This window comes from Atta cephalotes (assembly GCF_000143395.1).
Source record: "Atta cephalotes unplaced genomic scaffold scaffold00009, whole genome shotgun sequence".
NCBI classification, from domain to species: Eukaryota; Metazoa; Arthropoda; class Insecta; order Hymenoptera; family Formicidae; genus Atta; species Atta cephalotes.
The window spans coordinates 1,316,975-1,330,695 of NW_012130073.1; the positions used below are offsets into that span (position 1 = coordinate 1,316,975).

At 35.2% G+C, this 13,721-nt stretch overlaps 1 protein-coding gene across 1 annotated transcript in view; it reads right to left on the bottom strand.

Moving 5' to 3' along the window:
* The window catches only part of LOC105627453 (methyltransferase-like protein 9), a 47,113-nt gene that overhangs the window by 23,288 nt on the left and 10,104 nt on the right, over nt 1-13,721 (bottom strand). The window contains exon 2 of the mRNA XM_012208735.1: nt 6,319-6,530. Coding sequence (XP_012064125.1) covers nt 6,319-6,530 — 212 coding nt within the window. The remainder of the gene's footprint in view (nt 1-6,318; nt 6,531-13,721) is intronic.

The window sequence follows — 13,721 nt, forward strand, 5'->3', positions numbered from 1 at the left end:
TACCCCTCCGCCCCCTAGAATTCTATTCGCGAGCTCACGAAGGCACACCTGCGCGTTCGCCAATCCGGCGAAAATTGCGCGCAATTTGTGCGAAAATAAAATCAAAATGTAAACGGGCACGACGATTCGAAAAGGTAGCCTGTTCCACGAGGAGAGAGAGAGGGAGAGAGAGAGAAAGACATCTCCCCCCTCTTCTTTTCGTTCTCGCCAGCGCAGGGCGGATACACGCTTCGAGTGGCTAATTTTCTTCCTTCTCTTCGCTAGCCTCCCCCCCCCCTCTTCCCCTCACCCTTGCCGTGTTCCCGCCACCACATGATTTCCCGTCTTCCTCTCATAGTATATCTCTTCTCTGTTGCCGAGGACGAAACGACCAAGCGCTTTGATGGAGGACATCTCGCCGCTAATTATGATTAATTTGTGAGACGAGCGAGCGAGGACCTCGAACCCGCGGCAGCTACCGGGGGCGCAAGGGATCAGGGGAATGCAGAGGAAGGGGGAGAAAGGACCGGGAGAGAGGACGTAATTAATATTCTCAGCGGGACGGCGTTGCAACGTCACGTGAACGTCACCCAGGTGACTCTGTCGACGATTTCCCCGATACGAGTCCCGAGAGAGCTTTCTTTCGGTCCACTCGTTCAATCGTACGCACGGCAACGCTTTGCGCCGCGTAATTACGTGTTCGATGTAATTGCGCGATGATTATTCACGACTGGTTATCCCGCGCGCCTTTAATGCACGCGTTATTAGATGCGAGCGAAGGCGCGAAGTCACGGGACGAACGCACGGTTATTCCAAATGCAAGAATCACGCGCGGTGCGTTTAACTTCATATAAGTAAAATTCTTTGTACCGTGGATTCTCAAATCTGCGAATGGACAAGTTGGCATCGAACTCCTCAAGGATTTTTATAAATAAAATTCGGTAAACATTGTAAAACACATATATGAAAAAATGATGTAAAGTATTAGCTGATAACATCTAAGTAAAAATAACTAATTTTCTGCAATGATGGACTAATGCATGACAAATTGCATTCTCTCGTTTTAATTAATTGTCTTATTTGTTTCACTAATACTGTAATGAATTAACAAGATTATTTTCAAGTATATTAAAATATTAAGATTTTTTTATTTTATACAATACATTTCCATATATTTCTATTAGAGCACAGAAAATGCTTAAAAAAAAAAAAAGCTATTAATTCCTTCGAAAAGAATTTTTAATCCAAGTTATTCTAAATTTTATCGCTACTCTCTAAATCTGAATCAGTGGATAGTCATTAATTACCAAGTGGCATACTTTGCACTGATAATCAGTTCAACTAAAAAAAAAAAAGAATATTTATATAACTAAACTTATAACTACTGATATTTGCACGTTAATTTCAATCTTCCAATCTTCATTGAATTTAAGCACTAAAACAAGGTTAATTAGATCACATCATAAAGATTAGTTAGGTTAGGGATCTCATATTTCATTCACTGATTACCAGTGGCATACTTGGCATTGATTACTAGTGGCATACTTGGTACTGATATCAGTGATTATCCACTGATTCAAATTTAGATAGTAAATTTTATTATTATATTACATAAAATTTGAAATTGCGATTTACAGTAATCTATAATTCTTTCATTAGTTTAAAAATATGTTTCCCTAATTTCACTAATAATTAATTTTTTCATTCCTCGTTATGCTTTGAATCTGATGTTTCGTGGATTTTTTTTCTAAGTATGAATTTTTTATTCATATAAATGTATGTATTTATACTTATAAAACGTATTCAAATAAAACTACTTCTTCTGAATGAGTTAATATAAGGCACGCGATATAATCTCGCGATGGTTATCCACAACAATGATCTCATTTGTTATTTAGTTTAATACACATACATAGCGTTATAGTAAACAAGCGAAAGCGTCTCTGTAATACGACTATAAGAGATTGCGATTTACTCAAATCTTAAATAGCGTATTTTATTTAATAGTAATTAAATATACCATTTATAACCAATATCCTCGACTCCTAAATCTCATTAATTTCAAGCTGCGATTTTAAAAATTACAAATCTTCAATTTTATAAACATTTATATTTAAATTGAGCTTACAACGATCATATCTTTTATATCATTATTATTTTATGCAATTATGTTACGATTCGTGAATCGGTATAAAAGAAAAAAAAGAAGAATATATGTTCGATCTAATAAAAATAAAGTTACTAACTCTGACTGAATTCAATATAGTTGCGCGATCATTATTCATAATTGGCCAGCTCCTTTCTTTAATGCTTGCATTGTTAGATAATAGCGTTACTTGGATTTATAAGAGAATGCAATATCGTGAGGATTCCGCACGATGAAAGGGTAGTTATGATTAGATTAGGCATGTTAAGAACATTGCGGAAATTAAAATTTCAAACAGATGTACGTTACAAAACTGGACGGATATTGTCGGCGATATTATTATAGTTTTTATAATCTTATTTCGATTTCTTACAATCCCGCTATATACCATAATTACACGCTTGATATAATTGCAAGCAATTACTGCTAATTACTGTTTAATATGAATTAAATTGTTCTGACGTCACGCGGCGAAGGTTTGATCATTTTTCGAATCGCGTGTGACTGTAATTATGGGTCGAACATAATTACGAATAATTATCGGTAATTATTTAGTAATCCGAGGTCGATTGTCGCTCGACGGAATTGAAAAACCATTTATAAACTTCTGACATGGAAATTCTTTATAATCGCCGATTTTGCGAAATTATATTCTGGGTTCAATAGGTACTGTGGTACAAAGTATAATTATCAAGAATAATTTCGAGGAACGTGATCCACTAATTAAAATGTCAAGGTGAAAGTTCACATAAAAAGAGTTTTTCTTAAGAGTAGGTAATATAATATATATATATATATATGAACAAAGCGACACGGAAAAAATGATTTGCTGAAATATTTAAAAATTTCACGTACTGTAAAAAGTATTATCAAATTTAATATACCTTTAAATTACACAAGTTAAATTTAATGTATTTGTAACTGAAAAGTATATTTGTGTACTAAGACTAACTGTAATTTAGTTTTTAAATAAACCATTCATTACTTTTCAGTTATCTTATAGCCACAAGCTTCCTTTACGTGTTACTTAAATAATGAAATTGTTAACAGTATAAATACAGACTTGAAGTTTATTAGACTATCAAAATATAGGACATTCAAGCATGATATGTGTAAAAAGTTTTGACATTCTAGTAACTACAAGTTTGAGCGTCTTACGTAATTATTTTAATGATCCAATAAAATTATTTTCAAGTCTGTATCTAACTAAATTGTTCAATTGTTTCACTTCAGCAAAATCATTCTTTTTTTCATGTATAGACAATAATTTTATATAATATTAAAAATCATTTTAAATACCGCGACGTGAACAACATAAACAATTAAGAATAAAATTTAAGTGGTCAAGTTAGATCTTACTACAATTTAAAAACAATCTAAAAACAATTTGTGTAAATTTTTATATATCACAATTCCAATCCTGTAAATTGTGCGGCAAAATTATTTTCAGTCTTGAAACGCAATCAGAATTAAAAATCAGTAATATCTTCAAATTAAAATTAATATAAATCTTATATCTTCTCGAAGTAAGCATCCCATTTTTACAACTGTGATATATATATAGGTTAATTACACGCACGCACATACCCACACACACACACACACACACACACATACACACACACACACACACGCGCGCGCGCGCGCGCGCATACATATGTATGAGCTATTTGTAGGTATGTTGAAATTGAGACTGAATTCGCATTCCGTACGAATACGCGTGACCGGCATTATTGGCTCGCAATGTGGTATATCGGTGATTATTACACCAATCAATTCGCGTCCGAAGGAAGGGAGGGTCTGTGATGGCGTGGCGAAAAGGTTTAATTACGTACGTCTTGGCGATGACGAAGACAAATACCTAAGTGTGATTGCCAGTAGTAAACTCGTCGAGTTTTCGATCAGCTGGTACCACCGTGACTAAAGTTCCTCGAGGTGCCGACCACGATGCCGCGCGAGACCGCTGCCTGTTACCGCTTGAACGTGATTGAGTTGCACCGAATTCAGAAAGATCGTTTTGTCATACCGACGATTCAATAAAAAAAATTGTCGTTTCTCTACTATTGAATTATTCTTCCATCGACTAGCAAACGTAAATTATTTCGCGCTATTATATGGCACAATGTCAATAATTAAACTTAAATTTATATTTCACTATATTTTCCATATCGAAGTTAATATTCTACTTTCATAAATATATATTTATATATATATATAATATCTACAATTTATATTCTATTAATTAAAATTAGTTACAGTTAATATAATTAATTTATACATTTTGAATATATTCTTCTATTCTTCTAATTATTTTACTGATCTAATTATACGATCTAATTATTCTTATTGCAAGTATTAAAAAATAATACTTTTGAAATACTATCCGTAAAGAAGCAGATTTTCTACGCACTCTCGAAAAGCTTATTAACCTTTGTTAACTGCAACCCATTCTTAAATTCGCATCCCGAAATATCTGGTGGCTTAAGGGCACTCCTCTTTAGGCAGGACTGTCGATCTTCTACGCTTTTACTCAGCAATCTGTCTCTCGAAGCCGACAGCGGTGGTGTCACGCCTAGTAGCCGCGGCTAGCCGCGCGCGCGTCGGCAGAAATTTTAATAAACGGTTCCTCGGGTTACCGATACCCGTATACATGCGTAAACACGCACGTACACGGCAAAGTGTTGGAGGTGTTGCCTGGTAGCCGGTAGGACGACGCGGCCAGGGGAGAGAGGTTAATCACCCACGCTGGATTTTAATAAACGGTTCGGGGGGCAAACAAAGCTGGCCATCAATAACCACGGCGCTGCCTCGCTCTCTCATTCTCTCATTTCTTCTCTTTTCCTCTATCCCAGCACCGGAGGCCCCCACAGCCCACCTCGCCGCCTGACCGACCCGCGGCCATGCCAGGGCCTTTGCCACCAGCTTGTCGAGTCTCGCAGCGGACAGCGAGATAGGCGGAGATTGTATCTCCGTGGTTATTAATTAACCGGCGAGAAGGGAAGGCCCCCTTTCATCACCTCGCAAACGATCTCGCCTTCAGCGAGAGGGCCCTCGGCCTTGCCCTAGCATGTAGATGGTATACAGTATATAGCTGCAGCTCGGGGACTTCTCGCTTCATATGAATACTCTGATCTTTATGCGTATACAAGAGGATCGTCATGTAGAATAGAAGTTATCAACTCTCTAAATCTGAATCAATGGATAGTCACTAATTACTCAATAGTATACTTGGCACTGATAATCAATAAAGTTCAATTAAAAAAGGAAGAATATTGAGCATTATATAATTAAAATACTAATATTTGCATGTTAATTTCAATACCATATTCCAATACCATATTCATTGAATTTATACACTAAAACAAGATTAGTTAGATCACATAACAAAAATCAGCTAGGTTAGAGATCTCACATTTTATTCACTAATTGCCACTACCAGTGACATACTTGGCACTAACATCAATGATTATTCACTGATTCAGATTTAGAGAGAAAATTGTAAATGTTATTAGCCATTACGGAGGTTCTGTAAATATCAAACGAGACGCGACATAATTCTTATTTGCATTATTTTACTATTCTACATCTCAGAGGAAAATAGATGGTACAGCGACTGTAAAGATGACAATTATATTCTACAAATCTGAATCAATGAATATTCACTGATTCTTCAGTGGCATACTTGGCACTGAAGGATAATCAGTGAAATTCAATTGAAAAAGAAAGGAAAGTAGTTTGAGTATTATATAATTAAAATAACAATAATTGCACGCGTCGAAATGCACGAACGACGCGAAATATTAATTAATGCGCTGTTATATTTTATTTGTTATTCAAAAAACTACGTAACAAAAAAATAAATCTCGTTGTTTCAGCAACTAGTATTACTCATTATCTTAAAAGAAAATTTCTATTTTTATCTTTGCATTGAGGAAATAACAGACGTATAGATAAGCTAAAAAAACTGGAGTACTTCTCACTATCATAATTATTTAAAAATATGTTTACTTGAATTTTATTCATAACAACGTGTAGAAAAGATAGAAGATTACGTTCTTTTAAGCAATACGTTGATGACATCTTCCTCATTATAGAATATGTAGAGGAAGTGAAATCAGAAACAGCACAATCCGCGCGTCGAGATATCTCGTGGAAAAATCAATACGAAACGGCATAATATAATAGGCACTTACCCGTTTATGGACGTTCGACTGATGAACCAGGATAACGCCGACCTGGCTAACGAATGCCAAGCCTGCAGGGGCAACGAGTCAGATCTCTCCGCGGATCTCACGAGGAAAATTTCGGCGGCTTTGTCGGGCTGGTCGGCATCGGGACCGGTACCAAGCGGCACCCACAAATCCAGTAGATCTTCTCTGATCTTGCTTTTGTCTACCCTGTACCACTGTAAAAATAAAAACGTAATTGTTCAATTCATTTTTGTATTTCAACAGAACTTTGTTTTTGCATTTAATATTCTATAATTAAATAAAATTAATAGCATGATTTTTGTGTAATTTTACACGAATACTTTTCGCTTTTATTTTAGTATTAATGGATAACAAGTTGATTAATAAAAAATAATTTTATATTATAGTAGTAGTAATAGATGTAAAATTACAAATTACAGCAATTACACAAAAAAATTATTTATAAAATAATTTACTAAATTACAAAAAACTTAATCTGTGATGAATTCTTAGGTTTACGTTTAAGATACTACTATATAATATCTTTATATATACATACAATATTTTTACATAATGTATCATATAAAAAATAGCAGGGAAATAAGAATTGATTTTCTCGGAATGTTGCGTAATCTTACAAGCAAAATTATTTGATTGCTAAAATCATCTTGCTGTACAAGGCAGATCAATTTGCGGGAATAAAATTTGTGAAGTTCCAAGTATATATTCCATTAGCGTCCCACCGGGCGGGCCGCCGAAAATGTATTTCTCGCTTCATTACGGCCGTGTATTATGGTATTAACGATACGTATATTCCTCGGTCGCGGATCAATTTTCCCCTCGAAACTCTCACACATTTCGAGAGTTTGCGTAATTACGCGCTGTTGGGTTTCTTCTTTCATTTTTTTTCTCCCTCGCATTCTCTCTTGCAAAACACACATATCGTCGACGAGAGGATACGCATCGCCAATATCAGTTCGAACGACGCCAAATTTCGACACATTAATGCGCGAAAAAAAAAAATAAAAACTTACGAAGTCTTATATTTCATTATGGCGCCGTATAACCGATGAACATACACTCGCATCCGTTGAACATTTTTCATTATCGAAGCCACGTATCGCGACATTAACGATTCTTTTCTCGCCTGCCGTGCCGTCCGTGTCCTCGTCCTCGTCCTCGAAGACTCGAGGAGAACCGCGAAACGCCACACAGTCCAAAAAGCAATTACGTTGACCGGTCGGCTGGTCCACCGGGCCTTGCGCTACACGACAGATATCCGATTTCACCGTCAGCTTCCGAGAATGAGAACCAATTACGCGGCCCCGGGGCATTAAGGAATCGATCTAATTTGCGCGCGCGTTCGGCGGCACGGCGCGGTGCGGAGCGGCGGCTCTTAATGGCGAGAGAGCCGACCGATGAAATTATACGAAAATGTAATCAAGGCGCTTTTTGTCTCGTTTCGCTTCGAGCGGGGCAGGGGCGTAATTAGGAATGCTTTTGCGCTTCGCGACGGGAGACACTTGTTGCTCCGCTCCGCTCCGCTTCTCTCCCGCTCCTTCATTTTCTTCTCGCCGCGTCTCTCTCTCTCTCTCTCTCTCTCTCTCTCTCTTCTCCTCTCTTTTTTTTCATTTCATCTTTCCTTCCTTCCGTCCTTTTCCAGTTCGCTATCTCCTATTCTCTCTCGAGTGTCTCTCCTTTTTCCGTTCCTTCTCATTGTAAATTTCTCTCCTTCTCCATCCTATACTCTCGCGTCCGACTCTCCGGTAGTTGAGAGCTCGAAAAAGGATGACGGAGCCGGCGGGGAAAAAAGCCAGGAGATGGAAGGACCTCGCCACAGAAGGAGAGTAATTAACACCGTGGTGCCCAGGTGCGCGGCCCTAAGAAGTCGTTTATGGATCGCCCGGTTGCCGCGGCCGCGTAGCCGGCCATCAATTAGATTCTCTAATTAAAACAGTCCGCTCTTCTCGCCGCGGCAGTGCATTAACTTGGCTCTACACCACACGAAGTCCCACCGATCGACTTTGTCATCGTCCACCGGGCGGAGGCGCGACGGATCGTCGCGTTTCTTGTTCCAAGGGCCGAGCCAGCTTGCCTGCATTCGATAAGATTCACGATATAACACCTCGATTTACTAACGGTATGAGAACTTTCGCAAAACGCGCTCTCATTCGATGCCGAATGAGTAATCGTGTTTTGCGAATGAGCCCTGATCCTTACATTTTCTACAACTTTCAAGGATAGTACCGTACATGAATCTAAATATTTTCGTAATGCACAATGAATCGTGGAATTTATACATGAATGCGATAATTACTTGCAATTAATTGCACTTTTGTATAAGTTATCATTCGCGAGATTTTATTTTCAGATTTGTTTGTGTATCGTAAATTTGTTAATAAATTTGCACGTGCAAAGTTCACGAGTCTTTTTTTGTTTAGTCGAAGAATATTTTCTATCGTACACAGTTTGAAAATTTTTATTAAATTTAACACATTTTACGTGTCCCATCCAATTTAACTCAAGAAAATGTATTAAATTTGACTGAAATTTGATTTATTATTTATACTAAATATATATGCACGATGTTGATTAATTACAAAAATGGATTGATTTATACTTTGACACACATGAAAAATGACAAAATATTGTTTAACTCGTGGATTATTATAACTAACAGAGCTTATAACTCGAGTGTGTTAAATATTCACTATAAAAATTTCAACAAAGAAATTAGAATAAGATATATTATAGAATTAATAACTCGTAATAATATATACTTGTAATATATATAGATCTCATTTAATAATTATATTAATCATATCATATCACAAACATTACATCTACAGCCTTAAATTCTCTAATCTGAATCAGTGGATAGTGATTACAATAGCATATTTAGCACTGATAATCAATGAAGTTCAATTAAAAAAGGAAGAATATTTGAGTTTATATAATTAAAACTGACATTTTCACGTTAATTTCAATCTTCTAATACCGTATTGAATTTAAGAACATTCACTAAAAACAAGGTTAGTTAGATCACATAATAAAGATTAGCTAGATTAGGGATCTCAGATTTAATTCACTGATTAGTGATATATTTGGCACTGATATCAATGATTATCCACTAATTCAGATTAGAGAATATAATTTAAGACTGTAATGAAGTAGATGTAATGTGTTTATGATTAATATAATTAATATAATTAATATAATCAGTAGATTTAGAGAAACAATATTTTAATCAAAATATAATTCGATCAAAAAAATAGATCAAACTTTTATGTAAAGATATAAATATCTATTTTTCTTGATACTTGAATATACTTGTGACATTTCTTGCTTGTCTTGGTATAAAAACTTCTCTCTAAATTTGAATCATTGGATAATCACTAATATCAGTGCCAAGTATGTGCTACTGGTATTCAGTGAATTAAATGTAAGATCTCTAATCTAGCTAATTTTTATGTGTGATCTAACTAACCTTGTTTTAGTGCTCAAATTCAATGAATATGATATTGGAAGATTGAAACTAACGTGCAAATATCAGTTAATATTTTAATTATATAATCAAACATTCTTGCTTTTTTAGTTGAACTTCACTAATTATTAGTGCTAAGTATGCCACTGGGTAATTAGTGACTATCCACTGATTTAGATTTAGAGAGTTAGTAAAAACAGAATATTTCGAAGTCTGTATTCGAAGGTAATACCGAAACAAAGAAGTGTCCGGCGACGCACGCGTGGAAGTGTGAAGACAAGCACCATCGCGGTGCTCGCGACATGGCGCAAAGAGGACGCCGCGCGTGCAATTTTAATTATGGCTACCAGCGTGTGTCGCTAATTGCAGGTAGCCCGACGCGCTCACCCCACGTCATCACACTTTGATTCGACTTTTTCCCCTGGGACATTACAAATGGCTACCGACGTGGTCGCGCGCGCTGCCGGACAGCATTCCTCTTCGTGTCATTAGTGGCGACTTTCTGCACAGCGCCGGGAAGGAAGATTTAAGAGAAGGAAGGATCCGGGACGTAGCGGAGAAACGCGGATGGAGAATGAGAGACAATCGACTGCTACCTCCATGCCTTCCGTGTAGCCGTGTAGCTGTGTAGCCACGCACCAATCGCGCCTCTCGGCAACCGACAACAAGTAGCCGACTCGGAAATCGCAGCCATCTAAATCAACGTCGCGCGTTCACCGCGACGAACGGACGAAATAACGTCAAGAAAAAAGACTTAACGTCCTCGACCTCGACATCCTCGCGAGATACGCGCATGTCATTTAGCATGTCGTGTAGTGTGAATTTTGGGATCTCATGATCAATTGCGATGATTTCTATTTGTTTCGTAATAGGTCCATACTGAATGGAATGTTTAAGACGACGATTGCCTTGTTAAGTAAATTAGTTTCATCCCGAATACGACATACGTTTATATATCGGTAATTTTAACACACTGTACTTAATTATATATTTATTCTTTATTAAAATATACAAAAAAATTTTTTAATTCTTTCTTTCAAAAAATTGAATTGAAGAATAGCTGACATCCTAACACATCGAGAGAAAAAAGTAGTTGCAAATGTACTATAATAATTTAATTATAACGTGACTGTTACTTATTGTTATTTTCGGTGTCAACTATATATTTTTTGATAGAATTAAATATAAATATAATTATTACTGTTAACATTATAGCAATAGTAACTATAAAAATTGAGCTCACAATTAAAATTATTTTACAGTATAAAATAATAATTATACGTACTAAATGCTTTTCTCAGTGATTCTTATCAATTCAAAGAACTCGTCGAATATAAATAAAACAATCTTTCAACAAAAAAATTTTACCATTGATAACTTTTAGAAATTATAGTACTTTATCTTACGTAAAAAGTTTCGATAGAAGTGAAAATTATTGCGAAATTTTATTGAGGAATACGTCGTTAAGAATGCCTGAGTGAGGGTGCGATTTTATACAATTCTCAAATGTAAAATAACGGGGTAGTGCTTACGCGATTATGCTGTTCGCTCAGTAACAACGAGTCTCGCTCTATGATTTGAGACTTGCGAGTGGAGTCCGTTGATCATCGCGGAGTTATATTTGAAGGCGCACTTCGTCTGAAACGGTTATGCGTCCCTTTATACTAGCACGGAACGCATGGGAAAACTTGTAAAACGTAAACTGTGGAAGTGTAAACTGTAAACGTTGAGTTATCATTCGGACGATAGAACTGTTTTTTTTGTGATAGGCGTTTGTTGAATTGATATGTGTTTACCGAATTGCTTTCGTATGATGTGACATATTTGACGAGTCTTGATTTTTCTTTCTGTTTTGTCAAATTTTAAATTTCTCCATTTCTCTTGTTTTATCTAAATAAATTACTAATAAAATACTAATAAATATAACTAAGAAAATTTGATCAATCTTGGAATTTATTTTTAATTTCCATATTTTTTGTATATCTAACAATTAAGCTCGAATAAAAATTTTATATTAAAGAAAAAAAATTAATTAAAGAGAAGCGTAAATAATTATTATATATAGATATTTTGTACATGTTAAATAATTGCAATATTAATAAGATATCTATTAGCATCGTTATTAAATTAACAATCGATTTAATTTGTGATATTATTTCAGCTTCAGTTTATAATTTCCGTTTATAATTTTTAAAATCCAACAGTACTTGACACACAGTTTATATCAGAGTTGGGTAGTAACTATAATTAAAATGTTAAAAGTTAATAACTTATTTAATGCATTTAAAATTAACTTAACTTAGTTAATTTTAAATGCATTAAATTTTAATTTAACTAAGTTATTTTTAAACGTTAACTTTTTAACTTTTTTTTTAAGTTAAACAATTTTTTTATCTCTTTTAAATATTTTAGAAAAATAATAAGACTAAGACCATATATTCGTTATCTATTCATATTTTAAGACCATCTTAAGTAATTTCTGAAGATGCTAAATACAGACCTCTGATATACCCCTCTTATGCGGTTATGCCTTATGCCATAAGCTTTAGTCCTACAATAGGTGTTTTAAGCCTTAAGTCATAAGAAATTGATCAATTATAGTCAAATATTCTTCTCGCATTCGATTGTAATTGGTCAATTTCTTATGACTTAAGACTTATTAAAAAGTAATCACTGATCTATCTTCACTATGTGCTGGCTGTTTTTTTAAAGTTATATAACTTATATAGTTATATCGTTATATGTTATATACTTATATCACGTATGAATAAAAAAATTAAAAATTTAATTTACTTAATAATCTATATTGTAGTTATTTAATTTCATTAAAAAAAAAATTAGGTAATTTTAATAAAAATAAGTTTTAAAATAATTTTTTTCAAAATTAACTTTTTTTTAAACTTAAGTTAATTCAATATTGACATTAACTTACGTTAAGTTAATTTTTTATTTCTTCAACTTTTAACTTAACTTTATTAATTTTGTAAAGCCATTAACTTTTAACTTTATTCAGTTAAAAAAAAAACATTAACTTACCCAACCCTAATATATATATATATGAAATGTACGTCTGTCTTTAACGTTTATAAACATTAGGTATCAAGATCTATAAATGTTAATCCTCCTTTTTTATTTATTGTTATTTAAAAAGTTATTACAAAAAATAATAAGAGACTTTTGATATTTTTTTTTAAGCCTGTACCTCTTGACTATTCTGGAAACACGCTGTTGTGCTCGATGGACTACCATAGCCCCAGAATCGTTCGCGAGTCTGTTTCCTTTTCTTTCCTCGAGGTCTCTTCTTCTAGTCTGAGAGAAAATTGAGCACGCATAAACGGTAAACGATAAACAACGTCGTCGAGCAGTTTATGTTTTCCGCGCGGAATACTAGGGATGTTTGGCCTCTCAGCTACGCGGGGCTTCTCGGATTCCTGAGGCGTGTTGGATCGCGAGTCAAACGCATTCTCTTCCCGCGCCATTATGTTATTGCTGCTAGGGTGGCGGTGCCGACAGGCGTTATATCAGTGCTGTAGGAGAGGAACGAGAATTCTCGTTCTCTAGACGATTTTTTTCTCGACAAAAGCTTTCTTCTCTCGTGACGAGGGCACGCGATGAGATTTCGCGCTTTATAAAGGGAGCTCCTCGATCGCTCCGAGAATTAGGACTTATGTCGTTCGAACGAAAGGTCAGATGCTCACGCATGAAAGCATTACGAAAATATTGCTGAGAATTTATGTATTAAGTGTACAACTTTGCTTCCGCCGTTTTTTTCCGAAATTCGAGGCTTTATTGTAAAAAATTTATACATTTATGATTCAAAGTATTGTCCATCGCTGGCCACTACTTTCTCCCATCTTTCGGATAGCGTACGAATTCTGCGTCGAAAAAACTGGTCATCTTTTGAGACTATCCACGAATCGAT